Source organism: Adiantum capillus-veneris, chromosome 22 (genome assembly GCF_014529385.1).
Source record: "Adiantum capillus-veneris isolate H3 chromosome 22, ASM1452938v2, whole genome shotgun sequence".
Classification (NCBI taxonomy): domain Eukaryota; kingdom Viridiplantae; phylum Streptophyta; class Polypodiopsida; order Polypodiales; family Pteridaceae; genus Adiantum; species Adiantum capillus-veneris.
This window is the reverse complement of record NC_140952.1, coordinates 12,381,921-12,403,495: the sequence shown is the minus strand read 5'-3', so window position 1 is coordinate 12,403,495 and position 21,575 is coordinate 12,381,921. Positions and strand designations below refer to the sequence as shown.

The window sequence follows — 21,575 nt, the reverse complement described above, 5'->3', positions numbered from 1 at the left end:
AGTGCTCCGAACTGTGCTCAAGGTTCCTTTTACTTACGAAAGGGAGAGCCTTCTGTTCCTTTAGTGAGAGAGTGCAAATGATCACAAACAAAGTGGGTAAACATTGTGCATGAGAGTACTGAGACTAAGAGATAGAGAGAGAAAACCCTCCTCCGAAGGCCCCACTCTCTATGGCGAGAGTGGTCTACTATTGATTGCACAAATCTCTACAATGCTTGGACTTGTCTATGATGTCGACGACGACGAGACGGGCTGAAATCTGAAAACGCTAATGGCTGAAATCTGCAAATCTTTATCTGCTGAATTCTGACTCTATGTCGGTAACGGCGACGATGATGACGATGCAAAGAGGACGCGCTGAAAATGCAGATTCTGAAATCTGTATTTTTCGGATTGAATCTGCAAACTTCGGTGGATCTGATCGTGTGGCGAGGATCTGCTACGGGAAGGTGAGATCTGCGAGGTTTGGGACTTTTACTGCGTGGTCTATATGCTGAAAACTGAAAACGCTGAGGCTATGGCTGAATTTGTCGTCGTGGATCTGCAAAACACCGAGGCTGATCTACAAATCAAAAACGCTGGGCTGAACTGAATCTTGATGCAAAAACGCTAGGCTAATTGCCGAAGTCTGCTACCGCCGCGGTTGATCTGCAACCGCAAATGCCAGGGCTGAACCTTGATGGAAACGCTAGGTTGCTGTAGCAGAAAACGCTAGGTATCTGCTCCAAAAACGCTAGGTGGTCATTGTTGGGGAGTCTTGCTGAGACGGTGCCTGTTGAACACTCGGTTCCTGCTGCCTCTTCTACCTGGATTTGCTAGCGCTAGCTTTTCTTATATAGTGCCTGACTCAAATTGCCCTACCCAATTTCCCAACAAAAGTCACTTAAAAATAATAAGTGAAAATTGGCTAAAATAGGGAAAATAGGTCTATGCATTGTAAAAATGCTCCTGATGGTTCTGACTGAAATCTGATGATCATGCTGTGTGCAACGAGAGGATATGCTTCTATTCTGAGTGCCTGGACATGCACGATCTGCGAACAGACTCACGAAAGTGCCAGAACACTTCCTAAGCTAACTGAGCTGAACCCATGTCATGAAGTAGCTTGTCCACGTACACATAGTGTTAGATGTGCACGTGACATTGGGTTTATTTCTGCTCGAGCTGCACAGACACAGAGAGAGCGTGATGAGAGGAGAGGCTAGCCAGTCTCAGAGACACATCACAGACTTCTTTAGAGCAGACAGTGGACACCCGGAGGAGCTACTACCACAGCAGAGCTTGTTGCCTCACACCAGAGACACACTAATCGACCGAGCGACTGAGCTGGGAGATCCAAACGCCCACGACTGTGGAGGACTACACAACATCGATGGAGGCTACATCAGAGGATTCGGATCACTTTGGCCCGACATGCACAACGCCCGGTCAGACTGCTAACCATGGAGGAGATTGATGAGATCCACCAACGACCGATGTTGGATCTCTTGTGATTTAGCTATCCTAGCTAGCTGCTTAGTTCACACCTACCAGTTTAGGATTCCATAGTATTTTTATTTTGTCATTTTGTTACTCTGACTTTGTATCAGATCCACCACATTGTAACGTTCTGGTCTCATAGGTCACCTTGGCCTTTTGAAGACGTTAATATAACATTTCATTTCATTTTCATCTCTCTCTCTCTCTCTCTCTCTCTCTCTCTCTCTCAGCTTGGGACATCGACGCTCAGAACAGCTCAAAGGCAAGATGCCTATTTCCGAAGGGAATTGGTCCATGAACTTCACTCTCATGTCGGGCGCCCTTGAGCATGACTCTTAGAAGTGTGCCATGCATTCAGAGTTGGACACGATAGAGTTGTATTCTCAAATTAAAAGGTGGCTTTTTTTTGAGTTTTCAGTTTTCTACCTGCATATGTCAGTAGTGTGTCATTAAGTGCTCATGAGTTTTTAGATTGCAAGCTAACTTCTTTCTTCAAATAAGACTGTGTAGGCTGTGGAATTTTGGGCCATAAACACTGATGCGCAAGCTTTGTTGCAATCATCTGCATCTCAGCGGTTGCAGATTGGAGAACAGATTACACGAGGGTTGGGTTAGTTGTGCCTTTTATGGTGTCCAAGTGCAACGGAGTTCTGTATTTGGTCTCCATTTGATTTTTGAATATTTTCCCTGTTCAGGTACTGGAGGCAAGCCAGAACTTGGCGAACAAGCTGCTGAAGAGTCCAGGGATGCCATTCAAGTGGCTGTATCAAATGCAGATCTTGTTTTTATTACTGCGGGAATGGGAGGAGGAACAGGTTCAGGTGCAGCTCCAGTAGTTGCTCGGTTGTCAAAGGAAGCAGGAAACCTAACTGTAGGGGTTGTTACTTATCCTTTCAGTTTTGAAGGCCGCCGAAGGGCAGTACAGGTAGGCCTCCATAGATTCACAGTCCGGTTGCTGACTATTGTCTCATGGTTGTTGTTGAACTCGCTCAAATCGATATAGCTATTTTTTTTCTCATTTGAACTGTAGTTTTCCGCAGTAGTACAGAATCTTGCACCATAGTGTGTGATATCTTTGGCTTCGGGGCTGTAAGTTTGAGTGAAGCAAGCATGAATCTCTGATCTTTGAAGGGACTAGAGAGAGTTTCCACAAATGTTGTGTGTAGGTGCAGTGCACAGAAGAGCTGATCATTTTATTCAAGAAGTTTAAGCTGCTTCAAGCCTTGGCAGATAGATCGGTTTCTCTTTATTTAGATGCAGTTATTCTTTTTTTTTTTAGTTTTTTCAAATACATAAATTTCCCAAAACGAGATGAACATTATATTCATCATTCATCACTTGTGCATGCCTTTGTAGAAATTCTATATTTATGTTCAAATGTGTTTGGAGAATTGTATCCCATTCAGGGTGCAGGTTCAGTATGGTATTTGTTTTCCAAGGTTTCTACTATACATATATGCAGTGCACTTTAATTGGTCATGAATGGATTTATTGCGTACAAAGGAACTTTATTGAGATTTAATTTAGCACAAGTACTGATGAACAAAGGTGTAAGAAACTTCAATTATTAAGGGTTATTTAACTGGCAGGCCTTAGAGGCTATTGAACGACTTCAAAATGCTGTGGATACCTTGATTGTGATACCCAATGATAAGCTGCTTGATATTGCACAAGAACAAACCCTTCTCCAGGAGGCCTTTCTCTTGGCAGATGACGTGCTTCGCCAGGGAGTGCAAGGCATTTCTGATATTATCACTGTATGTTGCAAGTTTTGTTCCTTTGCTTTGCTAGTATCTTGTTTGTTTTGTGCTTGATTGAGTCACATTTTGCAGATTCCGGGACTTGTGAATGTGGATTTTGCTGATGTAAAGGCTGTGATGCTCAACTCTGGAACTGCTATGCTCGGTGTGGGTATGTCTACAGGCAAAAATCGTGCAGAGGAAGCAGCTCAACAGGCCACTTCTGCTCCTTTAATCGAGAGATCCATTGAAAGGGCCACAGGGATTGTGTACAACATAACAGGAGGGAAGGATCTTACACTGCAGGAAGTGAACAAAGTCTCACAGGTATGGCATTTGTGTTGGTGACCTAATGGTTTTAGTTCTTTTGTATCCATGTTCAATTTTGCAAGATCATTTGCACACAATATTGTTCTCTTAAGACCATGTGATATGATGTGGGAATGTTTGGAGAGTCTTGAGTAAAGAAGAGAATGTTTTTCGATGTATGGGAGTTGGTGTGGGAGTAGTACAGACCTACTCTTATCATCTATTCCTGATAGTGTGATTTTCTAAGAGACGTTTAAGTGAATGTTTGGAGAGTCTTGAGTAAAGAAGAGAATGTTTTTCGATGTATGGGAGTTGGTGTGGGAGTAGTAGAGACCTACTCTTATCATCTATTCCTGATAGTGTGATTTTCTAAGAGACTGTTCAAGTGAATGAGGTGTCGCTGGAAGCTGGGTATACCATGGTAGACACGTTCATATTGTGCACACAAATCACTTCATTCAATTTTTGATCGTAGACAAAATGATTCAAGCTGTATATTGGTGGACCTTCCTAAAAGCAGATTAAAGTTTGTTTGTTAATTCAGTCTATTGTAACCAGACAAGCTTTGGTAGTTTTTCTTGTCATAGAATTTCACAAGGTTTCTGTAGTTTATTTGTTAATCAAAACCACAACTAAAAGTACCATAATTATGCCTGACATCATTTGAGGGTGGTACAGATTTTCATCTATGTCTCATATGTGCATTTATGAGCAGCCAAACGAATCTTTAATACTAGGAAATTTATGAAGGAGCTCAATTAGCTGGTGAATCTTCTAGACATGGATGTATTGATGCATCTATTCCTAATCTCATAGTAGATTTTGTGGAAGATCCAATGGGTTTTGATCCTTGGTTCCATGTCAACCATGAAACACTTTTTGGCATGTGTGAAGCGTGAAAGGTAAGTATTGAAAAAATAAATTTGACTGGGTGACAAATGCTGTTTTGATAGGCGTTAGTACCATCCATTTTATTCTTTCAAGTTTTTGAAACCTTCCAACATCCATCGATGAACATTTTTGCTTGAAGTTCACAAATGCTTTTAGTTGGACACATTTCTATGTACATTTTTGCTTGAAGTTCACAAATGCTTTTAGTTAGACACATTTCTATGTACATTTTGGTGTGACGTTGAATGCACTTTTTGTTAGACTGACACTCATAAGAGTTAAACAGCACGTTTCAAGGTTGAAATGCTCCATGGTCATGTTGATGTGAATGGTCCTTTGGCAAACCAGGGTTGACAGTGTTCATTGGAAATTTTCTGTCCTGAATATATATGTTGAATGATCCTCAATCTCCACCTTTAAGAGGAGTCTTGAGAAGAATTTCGGAAGGTAACCTATGTGTGAAACCGCATAAACTTGTTTTCTGCAAGGTGACTCTCCTTATGTGTTGCTACTTGAAAGTGAGAGTGGGACTGTTTAATTGCTTCTTTTTGCGGGATGGGAGTAAAGGAAAGATTACTTAGTTCACACAAATCCCATCTTTGGGGAGATGCTGCTAGAAGTCCTGGAAAAGATGGTCACGGATGTTGAAGTGTACATTTTATGTAAAAGCCCTGTTATCTTTCTAGGGATTTTACATGTGGGGAAGCAAATTCTGATGGTCAAAGTCACTAAGAGGGTCCTTCAAAAAGTCCCGCATTTTGAGGTTCTCCGTATAGCTCAAATTTTGCTGATGTGACGCACAAAAAGATTTTTTGAACAAGAATATTCGTTATTTTGCTGCAACACTGCTTTAGATAATTGATAACGGGCTGTCAACTTGAACCTCTTTCTTAAGACTTTGATCGCACTTAAAAGGCATTTGGGTATTGCTCCTCAGGTGGTAACCAGTTTGGCAGATCCATCTGCAAACATTATATTTGGAGCTGTTGTGGATGAGAGATACGATGGGGAAATTCATGTCACAATTGTAGCCACAGGCTTCTCTCATACATTTCAAAAGGTCTTGATAGATCCCAAAGCTGCAAAGGTTGAAGCTGAAGAAGAAAAAAAGACTGAATCGACGTGGAGACGGTCACCTGTAGCTGCACGGCCCTCCCAAGGTGTTGATAAAAGAGGTTTCTTTTGATGAAGCTTGTGCTGATTGCATTGCATACGTATTGGTTTCAGGTGCTCAAATTCTAAAGCTGAAAGATGCCATTGTGTTGAACCTGCTGAGCTCTTTTTCAAAATAATGAATTACAAGCCACAAAGCTGATTCTTCCAGGAGTTCCTTGGCATTGAACTGAATTTATGCAGACACATTCCCTCAACATTGCTGGGTTGCAGAAAGTAATGCGTCTCTTCGTACTGCACAGATTTGAGATAGAGTAAATTTTAGAGTGATGAGTTGGATTCGGCCTGCAATCATTGGGCTTCTAATACCTCTTTTATATACTAGAACCATACCTCTCATGGCTGTCCGGAGAAAGAGGGTCTGTCGGTCGCGTTGAAGTTCATAGTCTTTATGGTGGGCAGGCAATGCTTTTATTCATTATAGAAGAAACTACACGACTATATGGTTAGGTTGGGCTATGAAAATGCAGATTTTTTGGCTAATTTGATGGTAGTCTTTAGTTCTATCAATTCTTGTAATTAGAATGTTCTTGATAATTGGTGAGCTCCATGCAGTGAATAAACAGTTCGTGATTGTTTAGTTGTTAAGTTGTTAAGCATACTAATGATTCTTTTTACTTCATTGAAAACTTGATGGCTGTTTGTGATTAAATGCTCATTGTGTTTTTGCAATATGCAGTTTGATAACAGAGTATAGTGGGTTTTATTTAATAATGGCCAGAATCTATGAGACCAGTTGATGAGAGCTACCATGTTGAACCCATTAGATCCTCTCTTCTATAGATTAAAGAGGGCCAGCCAGTGTGCGTGTACCCAGTACACTGAATTTAGTGCTTATTTATGTTTTTGTCTCATTAGTGTAGTGCTGGTTCTACACGCACTATTGGGGACTGACAACATTAATGGGATGTCCTAGTATTGGGATATACTTTACAGGACGGTGATTGTGATGTTGTCTTGTGGAAGACTTGCCTTGAGTCTAACTTAGATCACCGTGTGTTTATAGCTTGCACTTTCTCTGTGTGTAAAATTTTGCAATTTGCTTTAGGTGAATCTGGGCCTTTTTGGGATTCATTTGGGTATATGTGTCCTAGAGGTTACATTCAGTTTTATTTGATGAAGCGTAGCCATAGTCTCTTGCAGTAATCCTTATTTTCTGCAACATATGTATACACATACCTGATATGGCTCCAAGGGTGAACCCTTCCTCCTATAGCCAGGTATATGTGACACCATGCGGACTTCCCTTTTTCTCGTGCGTGTCAATTTCTGCGTAGCCATCTTAGACCAGTTTGGTGTGTTCTATATGCAGCATGCATAGTCTTGCGGTATTGTCATCCCATAGGTTCCAAGGCTCTTTGTGCTTCTGTGTGCCCATTTGGGGTCCTGCTTTGGCCTCGAAAGCATCGCTATGCCTGAATAACCCAGAATAGCTCATGCCACAATTGAGTACTGGCTTTTGTATGTGCACTAGTCTCTCATTTTGAACGGGAAATGTCAAAGTGGAAGCAATGCTCTGACAAGATCTTTTGTATTGTGGCTGCAAACCATAGCATCGTAGATTTACAATTTCTTGAAGAGTTTCCAAAGTAAATATCATCAAGACAAAAAAGAAGAATTTTCTAGATAGGAAAGTAATGAGCATCTGGCTAAGATTATAATAACCAGATACTATCTTATATGATAAATGGCAAAAAGTGATACTTGAGTGAAAAATTTGTACACAAAAGACAAGGCTGGTTACTAAGAGGAGCAATAATAATGAAAAATTCAAAGTTACAAAATTTGTAGTCATTGTTGATTTGTCTTTGCCTTTGGGCCTTGATAAATCATCCAATTGGAAATACCGTCTCTCAAAAGTTAGAGCAAGTTTGGTGAGTTATAGAGATTTGGTGAACTATAGAGCTGTTGTGAAGGAGAACACATGTAGGGCTTGAAACCCAATTAGAATACACTAGGGTATGAAAGCTGCATATCACAAGGAGTTTGTCCCTTCTTAGTTCAAAGACTTGAAAAAAATCTTGCTACCAATGAAGTAAGTCTTAAAAGAGGAATGGGAAGGGATGGCAAGGGACTTCTGTTTTTTCAAGGGGTGTTCTTCTTAGAATGCTAGAAGCTATATTTGTTACAAAGTTGAGACGTGATGCAATGTAGAGGGAGCAATGTTACGAAGTTGAAAAGTGATACCGTGTCAGCTTTTACAAGGGAGATTGCTCTTATACAATCACACGGTGAGAATAGGAACAACATAAAAAGAAACCAGGGAAGAGGCAAAGAGTTAACAGAGGGAGGGGTTATGTGTGGAAGGTATGGAGCATGATGGAACATCTTTGGTGGTAGGTGCAATGTAGGATTAGGGAAGAATTTGCTTTTTGTAGTTGAGTCAAAATTTTATGATTGTTTAGTATTTAGTGTATGGTTGTAGTTTTATTTTGTTTGTTGCACTTGATATGTAATCCGTTGTAAGTTCTTGTTCGAAATATGTTGCATACAATTGTTTGTGTACTTCTATTGGAAGCTGCTATCATGTACATTACAACAACTTATGTTGAATACAATTGTAGTGTGTTTGTGTACGTCTATTGGAGCCCTTATCATGTACCTTACAACAGCTTATGAAGAAGAGAAGTGAACACAATATCTTTCTCACAACCCTTTAGCCAGTTTATAAAAAGGTGGCAAGGCATGGACAAATTTTCTTTGATAAACTAGCATTATTAATGGGCTTCAAATGCATTGGGCCTTGGAACTACATGAAAAAAGCGTTCCCTCTATATATCGGTTTATCTGTTTTTGTCCACATGGGATGGTTTTGTTCAGTATGTATGCTTGTTGTGATAACCATGTAGACTATGCGAGAGAGAGAGAGAGAGAGAGAGAGAGAGAGAGAGAGAGAGAGAGAGATTTGTGAGATTGTTGTCTATATAGGCAGTCATTTCCACACCTTTTTATGCATTAGACAGATATGGCTACAAAGAGTGCTTGTTTGTCTTTCATTGTTATAGACAACGTAATCTTTTAGAACTTTTACTATAGTACCAAATTGGTTATAATTTGGAAGAATGATGTCATTGTTTGTAGAGATATGTTTTGATCACAGGTGAGAATATGGCACCAAGAAGAAGCTACATGGAAGAGGAACTAGTGAAAGTGAGGAAAGTAGAGATAAGGTGGGGATAGAAGTAATTTTATTTGTGAGGAAGAGGAGGTGACTTGTCTAAGGAAGGAGGATGTTGTGGTGGAGATATCTATCTATAAGGAGGGGGAGGAGGAGATTTGTATAGATAAAAGAAGGGTGGATGAGTCATAGGTTTGTAAGGAGGAGGGGGAGATTTGTATAAATAAGGAGTGGGTGAAGGAGACTTGTAATGATAAGGAGGAAATGGAGGGGACTTGTATTTGAAAGTAGGGGGTGGATGAGATGAATATTGGTAGGGAGAGTGTGGAGGAGACTTGTGTAAATAAGGAGGGGGTGGAGGGGATGGATACTTATAGGGAGATTTGTGTAAATAGGGAGGGGGTGGAGAGTACTTGTTTACATACGGAGGCGGAGGAGGACTGTATTTTTTGTGAGGCGATGGTGGAAATATTTGTTTATATGGGGGGGCGGGGGGGGCGGGGGGGCGAGGAGGAGGAGACTTGTATTTGTAAGGTAGGGGTGGTGGAGAAATGTGTTTGTAAGGAGGGGAAGGGGGAGGGGGAGATGGAGATTTGGGAACATAAGAAGGGGGTGGGGGGGACTTGTATGTGTAAGGAAGGGGTGGAGGGGAAGGAAGAGGAGGAGAGCTATGCGGGGGTGGAGGAGACTTGTACTTGTAGGATGAGGGAGGTGGGGACTTATATAATGGAGGAGGTGGGGGAGAGGACTTGTATGTGATGTAAGGAGGAGGGGGAGAAGATGAGTAGTGATGGTGAGGAGGGGGTGGAGGTGATTTGTAGATATAAGGTGGGGGGGTATAAGCATGAAAAGGATGGTGGTGATGTTTATGCTTGTGATGGTGAGGAGGGAGTGAATGGTTGGGGTGGAAATTAGGGGGGGCACCGCAAGGGGGTGGGGGAGAGTGTGCGAGAGGTTGAGGAGGTGGTGGTGGTGATAGGGGAGGCACATATCTGTGAGGAGGAGGAGGAGGAGGAGGAGGAGAGGTGTATGCGAGTGAGTGGGCATGTATAGGGGAGAGAGCTCCAAGGAGGGCTGGATAGAGGAGCACGAGAGACAAGGTGGTGAGGGGAGCCATTGTGTGTTTTTTGTTGGGAAGGGGGGGGGGGGTGTTTGATGGTTGCAAATTCACCGAAGCTTTATAGGGGTACAGTCGGTAGCAGAGATGGGAGAGGGAGCACGTACGCCTAGTGCTATTCGGTCTAAGTGGAGAAGCAGCCTGCAAAAGTGATCAGGGGGAATGTGTGTGCGAGCTGCGCAAGTACATTTCTACATTTTTTCTCTCAGCTTGCGACTCTGACATGCGACGCAGGGACCACGTTGCATGTGCAAAACAATCAGAGACTTGCTGTTCACACGTTCTTATGTGTCCGGACTCCACCTTGAGCCTTGGTGGACAACAGATCATCAGCAGCTTAACACCTCACCTTTCGCGCCATACTTGCTTACATAATGCCTTGTCACGTTTGCGTCACGCCCTGGAGGAGTCTACATTGGCTCTCCAAATATGAAGGCATATTACACAAGAAGATTTTGTAGGAAAACGGAGTCTTTCTCAGTGTTTTTCATACAATGCATAACATCATGAGCTTCTGCTCGAGAGGCACCGCATACCTAGCTAGGCAGGGGACCGCTGGTCGTCGGCGGTCCCCTGCCCCCAATCGTACCTAGCTAGGTATGCGGCACCTCCCTCACAGAAGCTCATGATGTTGAGGTAGGTCACAATGTGGGAAATATTGTGAGAATTTGTCCAAAACTTCTTGTGAATTATGAGCGGGCTCTCGACGAAACTCAGCATATGCCTTACAGAGTTGTTAGACTTGCATCAAATAATAATTCTAGGATGGACGTGCCTAACTAAGATATGCGATCTATTTCTAAGTACCTTAGCGCCTCATTAACCTCAAACCTTTTTTGGTCTTCATTTTTGTTCCCTTTTAGCGGTTATAATGTACACACAAAGTAGATTGCTGCCTATTAATCTAGGAATGTCAAGTTGGTCGTATTATTCTATTGAAGAAACAACCTATGTGAAGGGCACTATAAAATAGTAAAGTAGTGTGTTTTGAGGCTCATGATGAGTTCATGCGCATGCATGATGAAGTGCTTTTGACCCATACTTTAGAAGATGCACAAAAGATTATGATTATCTAGGAAAACATTTGCTTGCATAGTGGGTTGATCGTGAAAGACTCCGGACCAAAGGGTATGCTTGTGAAAGCCATGCATTGTGTAAAATAAAGAGCCCCTTGAAGTGGTCTCGACCAATCATAAATGAAATGATTGCTCTATGCGACACTTGAAAGTTGGACAGAGTTCCTACTATGTATTTGAGAACTATGTATTTGAGAACATGTGCAATGTAGAGAGAGTAGAGTAGATGTTTGCAAAAATACCTCCTTGACACCTTGTTGACACCATCTTTATGGAGTTGAAGTATGGGTGGTAGCATCTCCAAGTCTACTTCAAGCCCATCCCCTTACATGCACTATCACCTCCATCTAGCTCAATTCTTCTTCTTTATGATGCGAGATAGGGAGTAGGGGCATCCACGAGGAGTCTCATTGAAGATGCATTTTATGTCCCTAACAAGTTTGCAAGTTTAAGTATCATAGTGCTTGAGTGCTCAACTTTTGATAATATTAGAGCTTGCTTGAATGTGGACACTAGCATAGAATGCAGGTTCATGGTTTAAGAAAAATTCAAGAAGCTGCCAAGAGGGGCATTAACTTTTTGGAGCTGCTCAATTTAATGTCATTTTGCAACCTATATTTATACATCAATATTGCAACTTGATTTATCAAATTTTTGCTATCAACTTTTAGGGCACAATTGTTCGTCTTGGAGACTACAACATGCTTTTGTGCAAGCCCTATAGCGAGAGGCAAATCAGTTTCCCCATTGACATTTCAACGGTAAGACGATTATGCTGTTTGAGACGGCTTTTCTATGGATGTCATTGAGAAATCTATCGTGTTGAAGTCTTGAAAAATGTATTGTGTTGCCCACAACTCCCCCTGCCACCTGGAATATTTCCATCTTTATAATAACCTATATTTATTTATATCGGTGCCCTTATGTCAAGGAGAGTCAAAATATTTTGACTCACCTGCTCATTTTGGTATGCGAATTTTGTGTAGTATTGAGGCAATAGAGAATTTGTCTTTGCATTGAGTTAGGTGCCTTTTTCATTGTGGTCTCTCAATGTATGCATTTATATCATCTTTGGATTCTCTTCATGTTCTAAATGGAGTGGAGATTTGAACCAAGGACTTGTGTGACCATTTCTGGACTTTTCCACACATCTATCGAGGTTTGTGGCATGAGTCACTAAACTTCTACAGTAGAGTTTACCAAGTCGTGGTTTTGTTTTTGATATGACCTTTCTAAATTCTTGCAAGAAAATTCCATTAGAAGAGGCATCTTCTTACAACAAGATGGAGTGTGTTTGTGAGTGCTAAGCATCTTGTAGGAGGTGACTCCACGCTATTATCAGGTAATGAACCAAGGATTTGTAAGGGGAAATACTACTTGGAGCTTAGACGTTGCAATGCATAGACCTATGAACACCTATACACGGATGATAAGGGTAAAAAATAAGGTGGGGCCAATAATCATCAAAAGGCTGCGATCGTGATGCCGTATTCTATGCTTTCAAACCAACATTGCATAAAACTATCTGACATGGCTTCATGGAGAGAATAGCTATAGTAGTAAATTCATGAACTTCACAATGGGAGGACTCTTCATGGTTAAAATTCTAACAAAGGGCAGGTCCAATGAAAATCGAGATATATGATGCCATCACTGCATCTGCATTGTAGAACATTTCAAGTTCTAGGTATTTAAAAACTAGTTATAACTTACTACTTCTCTTGCTCATTGTGTATCTTGTAGTTGTTAGTTGTAGTTCACTTGATTTCTAGTATCGCTTCGCAACATTTTCAAAGTGCACCCTTGTTCAATGTACTTTAGAGTTTTCTTTACAAGTTACAGTTGTTTAAAAATGCACGTTTTTGGTTAGTTAGAATGCGCTCACGAAAAAAATTGATTTTGGTAAAGATTTGAGTAGAAGGGCAATGAAAAATTTTCCCTTCATTTTGAGGGTCAAAATGCTAGACAACCCTTCCCATGGGACGGGCACCCTTGAAAATTTTGCTTCCTAGGATGGGTAAGTGTGCCCTACAATTATCAGGCCTGCTAAGGCCACCACAATGCTCGTAATACCCTACAGTAGCCTTCGAAAAAGTGTGCACTACTTACCAACCCTTGCAAGCCACCAGGGATTTCATTCACGTCTTCATGTGAAGTACGAAGCGGTGATAACTCATGTCATTAACACTCCATGAGAGTGTTAATAACATCAAATTCACAACACCTGCTAGAATCGGCCCTTCCTGTTAGCCTGGCGGGAATTTTGTCTAGCCCGACGGGGCTCGACAGGAAAGCTGTCATGCCCGGCGGGCTCGGCTATATCCTCCTCTTGCTCCCCATTTCTGGAGGTGGCTATATAAACGATGTCTCATCCTTGCATCCGTCCATTTTGGCACACTTGTTGGCTTAGTTGAGGTGTTGGTTTTCATTCAGGTAGCTTTGATTCCTATATTTTTTAACATCACAAACAATTACAACTTACTTCTCCTTGGGTGTCTATCTGCCTAGAAACAGGTTTGGGTAGCGAGCATCCTTGCGGAGGTTTAGGCGGTGCAAGTGCTTGGGGCTCATTTCTATGGTTGGAATGGAGCGCTCTTATCACTACACCTACATATTGTTTTGTTACGTATAGTTACCTCCCTTGGGTGTCTCCAAAATGTAGTACAAGTGATAATGGACAATGCCAAAAATTGCAGAGCAGTGGGTTGTCTCTTGGAGGAGCGCTTTCCTAGCTTGTACACGTTTGGTTGCAATGTACTATAGCTTGAATCTTGTGTTGCAGGATTGGTATAAGAAAGACGACACTGATCAGTTCAAAATCATTATAGATAAATCAAGGAAGGTGGTGAAGTTTTTTTTGAAGAGACAATGTATGCTAGACATGTATCGACAACGAATGTCCACAATATTGAAGCTTCCATGTGAAACCAATTTTGCACTAACTTCTACACCGTGGAGAGTCTCTTGCAGAATAAAAATGCTGGTTTGGAGACGTTTGTTTGTGCTGGCTTCTATGAGTCGAAAGAAGAGCAACCAAAATGAGTAAAAACAAAGGTTTGATCCATGAAAGTGCTTATTGATGATGATAGACACTTTTGGTCTGGTGTTGGGGACACATACTTGGTGATGAGGCCTGTGATGTTATCTTGCATCAGTTTGATCTTAAGTTACCCAATATAGGGAAGGTGTACATGGGATGGTATAATGTTTAGGAGAGCTTGAACTCTCCTTCAGAGCCAAAAAATTGTTTGATCAAGCCCTGGAGAGCACCTTATAATAAGGCTAAAAGAGATATCTTAAATAAGTATGTACATGCTTAATGGGTTAGTGTGCATAGCCCACTACACAATGTTGCTTTTTTGCTTGATCTAGAGTACTAGAACATGGATTGTGATGAATTAGATGAGGAGGTGATTGAAGACTTCTATGATGTGGTAAGTAAGTTCTACAACAATCAGATGATCAAGCCCAAGCAATCAGCGACCTGACACAGCATAGGTTAAAGGATGGCCTTTTCAATTTGGAGTTTGTGAAAAACCTCGCATCGAGACAACCGGCATGGAGATGGTGGCTCATGAACGGTGCTTTGGTGCCTACATTGCGTCGATTGGCCGTTAGGGTTCTTGTACAATGTGCTGCCAATTCAAGTTTTGAGAAAAACTGGAGTACACACAGCTATGTGCACTCGACTATTCGTAATCCGCTTCTCAATGATTGAGATGAGAAATTGGTTTACCTATATTGAAATCACAGTCTACTTAGCAATATTCAATCAAAAAGGTATGAAGAAGATAGACCACGGTGAACTGTGGATATGAATGAAGATGACCAGATGCAAGGGGAAGAGGTGACAGTCGAAGAACTTGAGTTCTGTGAGCTTGGTGGATGTAGTTTGCTTGAATTGAATGCGAACCTTGAGGTGGATGATTTTCCTCCTACTCGACAACTAAGGGCATTGCGGAGCAATGATGTAAACATAGATAGCATTGTATGTTAACACTTCATTGAGGTGCATAACAATTGGATGTCATGTAAACCTTTTTTGTGTGGCTTGTGGCCCATGGGCCAAGTGACATACCACAGTTTTTATTTTATTGTCATTTAACACGGTAGTCTGAATATTGTCATTTATAAATTTAAAAAGTATCATAAATTTTGTTTGCAATTCCAATGGGAGACTTTATGCACTTTGCATTTATAACATTACTTTATGCACCAAGGAAGACTATCAAACCTTCATGGATCAATTTACCAACATTCAAAAAGTCACAACAAGTTTTACAAGGCAAAATCATAGTCTCTCTCCCTTGCAGTTGCCGCCAATAAGCATTGATATCTTTCTCCATTTTGAACATGGAATACATAAGCTGGTCAATCGGAGCATTGCAAATGTGGCACTCTTTTTTATTTACCATGTTTTGCATGAGACATGGCAAATGATACATGTGGCCACAAGCTATTCTGTAGTGTCCACTCCAACTATGGAAAAAGTGTCTGCAAATCAGGCAAGGGCCCACTGCATCCAAAGTGTAAGCTGGAGGTGACTTGTCATAATAACTAATATCTAATTCTCCTAAATGGTTTTCTCATGTTAAACTGGTCATTTAATATGGGGAAATACCATGGGAGAAAAAGCTAGAATATTGGTAAGGCTACCAAACCGGTCTCAGTAGGGATCCAAAGGAGGGAAAATAAGGATCCAAAGACGGACCATCTGCAAAAGAGCAATGTGCATCAATGGGCTTCAAAGACCCTAAGGTTCAGCCCATTAAGACTTCCAAAAAGCTTAGGTTCCAAAATTAAATGAAAGGTTCTATGGTCAAACCTTAGGGACATTTGAATGCTTGTGGGGAGACTCAAAAGTCTTCCCACATCCCTATCAAGGAGGGGGCAAGCCATTTTTGTAGGGGATGAGAGAGAAACACACACACACACACACACACACACACACACTCTTCCAAGCTCCCTTTACACAAAGGGCATAGTGGACACATGTCAGCTTCCTAGCCCAATTGCCCCAAGGTGCATTCAAATCCTATTGGATGGCCATAGAGGTGGACCAATGAGAATTAGGCTAGAGTACATTTAGTTTAATACAATTAAAAACACTTGATAAAAGAACCAATAGAAATTAAGCTCTCTAGAAGACTATTGGACAGTCTCCCAAGGGCTCCAATGAGCATTCAATAGCCCAATGACTTGCCTGATTCCTATTGGCCTGAAGACCAAGAGGTCCAATGAGAGATTAATTGAATTATTTAAATACCTAAAGCTCTCATAAAAGGGAAAAGGGGGACACATGTCACAAGGCTAGCAATTATGTTTCTAATCTCCTATTAGCTAAGCCTGGCATGAGCCAATGAGGGGCCAACAAGAGGAATTAGCAAGAGGGGTCGATCAAGAGAGAGAGGGGGACTGATTTTTGCAAAGCATTATCACACACACACACACACACTCACACAAGATCATGTGTGAAGTAAAGAAGAGAAGACTATCTCCTCCTCAAGCTTTAATGGAACACTCATCATCTACTCCAAGCTTGTGAGAAGGGAGGCCTACACCAACAACTCTTGGCTTTGTGATGCAAATCCAACCAAGAGCCAAGATCCAATGCATGCTCATCTTCTCTACCATGCTAATTACTAAGCTATGCTAAGCCATTAAGAGTGATTTATGTGAGGAGACGTACTTCTTTCTCGTAAGAATACTCCTTCTTCCTCTCGATGTACTCTCATACCCCGCTAGCTCTCACCATCTTCGAAGCTGTGTGAGGTCTTGGGTTTGAGACTGTGAGGGAATTGATGTTGTGTTTTCAAGTGTCAGCTTGGTGCTTGAAGCTTCCATCTTCATTGCACCAGAAAGTTATTGAAGGAACACAAAGTATTGTATTGTAAAATGTCTCCCTTGATGGGGGAAACCTATAATACAATGCCTTTTGGAGGGGGGACCGGCTCCATGTAAATCCGGTCCTCAACTGTTGTCAATAGATTAATTTCTCTCTCTTTTTGAAGTATTGTTCATGCCTATCTAACTAGGTGTTATGATTTTGTTGCTCTCTCCATCCAAGCAATCTTGCTATGCTCATTAGGAATCTATCCTTAATGAAATGCTCACTATGTCTATGTTATTTTCCGCTACACACAAGTTACCAGACCATTAAATGTTACATTGGTATTAGAGCACAAGGGTTCCCTTTTCTTGGTCAAGAAGAGAGGTCCTCAAGTTGACTATAAATGGTTGGTATATTAATTGCAATTGAGTAAGTAGAATATGGATTTTTCAGCCTTGCAGTGTGCCTGCTTCGTGTAGATAATGGGGCATCACTGTCGAGAGCTATGGTCTTAATAGTGGAGTCCTACGGGGCTTGCCTACGGCTTAACCACTATTGAGCTATTAGAATATTGACAGGAGCTGGTGCTGTTTTGGTGGGGAAAGACCCTCTCTTCTATTCCTTGCAATTAATGATATTTGAGCCATAGGTACAGGAGCTTGAGTGCTTTTCTAAAGGGGTTAAGAGGAGTAGCAACTAGGGATTGAAGTGCCAAAGTACACTTAAAAATTTTACACCTAAAAGTTGTTAGAATGGTTGACAATAGTAAAGAGAGTGAAATTAATGTTGATAGCTTTGATTTTGCTAATGAACATGCCACTAATGATGCCCCATATGCTTGTTGATTACCTTGTTACTAGGCTTCAACAAGCCATGGACAATCCATCCCTCCAAGGTGAGTGCAATGGTAGCTACGTACCCATGGGATTCTCCAAAATCCCCACCAAGAAGAGAGAGTACCTAGGAAGCCTACTTGTGAGACTTCCAAAAGAGGTCTCTCTACCATAAGGGAAGAAGACGAGGATTCGTACAAAGGTCTCAAAAATCTACTACTCCTAGAGTGTGACTATGTCGCCACAAACTCGGAATAGTCCTACGCACCTACAAATTAATTTTTTGTGTAAGGAGAACCTCTAGCATAGCACGAACTAGTTTTTTTAAAAACAATACTAAAAAATTAGCATACTTGCTTGCTCTGCCTCTGATTTGTTGACAAGGGCTGCAATTTGCTCCTTTGATCAAAGAAGCATATATATTAAATGGGTCTTCAATCAAAGATTTCTTTGATCAAATATTTCCTTCGACTATACGTTTTATAGTGTATTATTTGAAAAAACAATGTATAATCTAAATAATACGTATAATTTTCAATATATGGCTGTATAAATGCAACACAGTTGAACAGTTCCTATGTAAAAGGCATACTTAGCCATTACCTATTTCCCATTTGTAAGGTCAAAAGTATTTTATGTTCTTATTATCTGTGTGGCTATATTGGGTGTTCTATGCGACCTCAGAAGTTATGTCGTTCAGCTTTCCTAGATAACTTCTTGTAATCTTGTTTCATGTCAAGCAAGAAAAGAGAAGGTTTTTTTGTGTCTTGTCTTTGTCTACGTGGATTTTTTGCATTTTGTGTATTTTTTTCTTATGTTTCACCACAGTTAACAGTATATGGAGAACTTGTAGTCTATCATGTCAACATCAATTCAATATACCATCATATTGGGTGAGTTATGGAAGATAAGACCAAATCCATGAAAAGATTTGCAAGGCACCCTAGAAAAAATGGGCATAATGGGATTAACCAAAGAAAAAATTGAAGAGTTTCATAAAGAAGAGTCTTGGGAAAAATCATCAAATCAGTACCTATGAACAAGGCAGGAGATTACAGTGAAATGAACAAATGGAACACGACTCTTTCGGTACAATATAATGATGTAACAACTGTGGATGTTCTAGATAGTGGTGCAAGCACTTCCATTGCAACTAAAGAAATCTGGGAAGCTTGGGGAAGGCCTACAATTAGCCAGCCATAGATGAAACTACAATTGGTAGATGAAACTACACAACTCTTTCAGTACAATATAATGATGTAACAACCATGGATGTTCTAGATAGTGGGGCAAGCACTTCCATTGAAACTAAATAAATCTAGGAAGCCTAGGGAAGGCCTACAATTAGCTAGCCATAAATGAAACTACAATTGGTAGATGGACACATTGAAAATCCCATGGGATTACTAGAAAACGTGATAGTCAGCTTTTCTAGAATTGACTACCAACATACTTTTTCCATTGTAGATTTTGAAAAGAAATTGTATTATGAAATCATTTTGGGAAGACCTTTTATGAGGGAAATACAATTGATTCAAGACTGAGAGAATGTCTATATCTACTTGAAACAGGTTGGATTAATTACATGTGTAAACCCAAAAGACCATTCATGTAAGGATGTTTTGAAGACACCAATTTAAGAGTTGGATTAAGAGACATTGGCCAAAACTAAAGTACCATCATGATTGAACAAAGACACACCAATTTGGATGTGTAGAGTCTCAAAGAGTGGTAGTTTACAATGAGAGGATTGCATCTTAGATCGAGGTGTAAATGATGTTGATTATATACCAAAATCCTTTTCAGAACATTTTTTTGAGTCATTTGAGTGGAATCAAATTTTGGATACTATGGATGTATGTGTCAACAAGTCCACGTCCTATACTCTTTGAGAAATACACGTCATATAAAGATATCAATGAAGTAGATCCTAAAATTTGTCAAGACACTATCCCCTTGAGAGATTATGCCAAGCTGAGTAGACCAAGATTCTCTATATGCAATAAGATGTTTTCCAAAAAGATAAAGGAAGAGATAGAGAAACTCAAAAAAACTTGAGTTCATCTATGAAATAGAGCACATTGATTGGGTGTTGCAAATTGTGGTGGTACCAACAAAGAAGGGAAAACCCATGCTGTGTGAATCTCAAGAAGGTGAATGTTGCTACTATATGAGATAACTATCCTCTTCCCATCATGGATCACATTTTAGAGCCAGTAGCTAGAAAAGAAGATAATAGCTTCTTGGATGGATTTTCAAGCTACAATCAGTTATCCATTGATCCAAAAGATCATCATAAAACTGCTTTTGCCATGGAATGGGGAATTTTTGCATACAGAGTCGTGCCTTTTGGTTTGAGCAATGCACCAGCAACATTCCATAGGCTAATGAGTCATGCATTCAAATAATATCTAAGTTATTTCCTAGAAGTCATGCATTCATAGAACATTGTGGCTATTACCGTAGATTTATCTACATGTATGTTGTCATTGCAAAACCCATTTGTAGACTTCAATGAGCATATCACCTTTCAAGGATCACTTTAAGAGAACCTCCCAAAGGATTTGATGATGATTTGTGAGATTCTTATCTATCCCCCATTGAAATGGTTTTGAGATGGTCAAAAGATCTTATCTCTTTGATGAAAATAGCTCAAGTAGATTCATGGATCCCACTTCCAATCACACCATGGATGATAGAGAAAACAACTTTGTATCAATTATTGGCAAGAAGGTTGTATTGGAAAAACAAGGATGGGATTCTACTTTTGTGCATAAGCCCCAAGGAACAAGCTTACTACTTAAATGTAAACCTATGAATCTACTGCAGGAAAGCTATACCTAGCTCAAGCTGTATCCGAACATGGCATATCATGAATCACACAAAATATTGCTAAAACCACTCTTTGGAATGCCCCACATAGTCATAAATAAGCATTATATGTTTTGCATAATCTGCACAACAAAGTACGTACAACTTGTGAGCAATGCACCTGGATTTTGACACACACTACCTCATTGATTGGTAAACACGTCAATAAAAAATAGTCACAAAGCACAACTAGCCACTGGAAATCATAAATTCTATCCAAGAGACAAACTTTCTCAAGGGAAATCTACCTTTGAATGGTCTGTCGAAGTCGTATGTGATGTATGTGTACAACAAAGCAGGATAATGGAGAATCATCAAAGCCAAAACATCAAATCAAGGTTGATATTGGTCACATTCATGAGACACTATGGATCCAAGCCGCTTGGGATGGGGGATAGAGACGATCCAATGTCACTCTTGCTCAATCTATCTCTAGGAAAGTCAAGCTTGGAAGCCAAGGTGACGAGGATGTCCATCCAAACAAATTCTCTCCATATGAGGGTGTGGGAGAGTAGCCAATTTCATAGCCACCTGTGCTTAAAGCCAATGGTTGCAAAAGGAAACTTATGGCAAGAAGATGTCATCCAAAAGAATATCTCTCTCAACCAAGATGTACTAGCTCTCCGATGCCAAGAGCCAAGTTGCAAAGATGTGATGCCGATGCGGCAACCTAAGAGACATGAGAACTACCAAAGCTATCTAGACACCTACAATGCCAAATTTGAGGAGAGTCAATCCACTCTCTCCCCCTTCCTCACTCTATGCCAAATCCATTGGAGGGGTGTCATGTAGATGTTGATCTCTTTGTATCATTGAGCAAGATGCAGATGGCCAAAGATCTTCCCATGTACCTTAAGTAGCAGGGCACTTTTAGATATTCCCTCAATTACCTCAAAAGGTGCTTTTTTGCTAGAGGTATGTATATGTTATTGTAGGCATACTCCACTAACGGTAAGTACTTCTCCCATTGGGACCTTTGATCTACTTCCGTTATGTAGGCTTTTAGTAGATCAATAATTGTTAGGTTAGCTATTTCACTTTGGCCATCCGTTTGTGGGTGATAGGCCGAAGAGAAGTTTAGCCTTGTCCCTAAATTCTCAAAGAGACCCTTCCAAAATTGATGGTCATTCTAGGATCTC

General features: G+C 40.6%; 1 protein-coding gene across 1 annotated transcript in view; it reads left to right on the top strand.

The window, feature by feature from the left end:
- The window catches only part of LOC147428917 (cell division protein FtsZ homolog 1, chloroplastic-like), a 38,881-nt gene extending 33,144 nt beyond the window's left edge, over positions 1 to 5,737 (top strand). The window contains exons 2-6 of the mRNA XM_086496183.1: positions 1,990 to 2,089; positions 2,175 to 2,404; positions 3,069 to 3,236; positions 3,312 to 3,545; positions 5,356 to 5,737. Of these exons, the coding sequence (XP_086352309.1) occupies positions 1,990 to 2,089; positions 2,175 to 2,404; positions 3,069 to 3,236; positions 3,312 to 3,545; positions 5,356 to 5,604 (981 nt within the window). The 3' untranslated portion in view covers positions 5,605 to 5,737. The remainder of the gene's footprint in view (positions 1 to 1,989; positions 2,090 to 2,174; positions 2,405 to 3,068; positions 3,237 to 3,311; positions 3,546 to 5,355) is intronic.
- Positions 5,738 to 21,575: the final 15,838 nt, after the last annotated feature.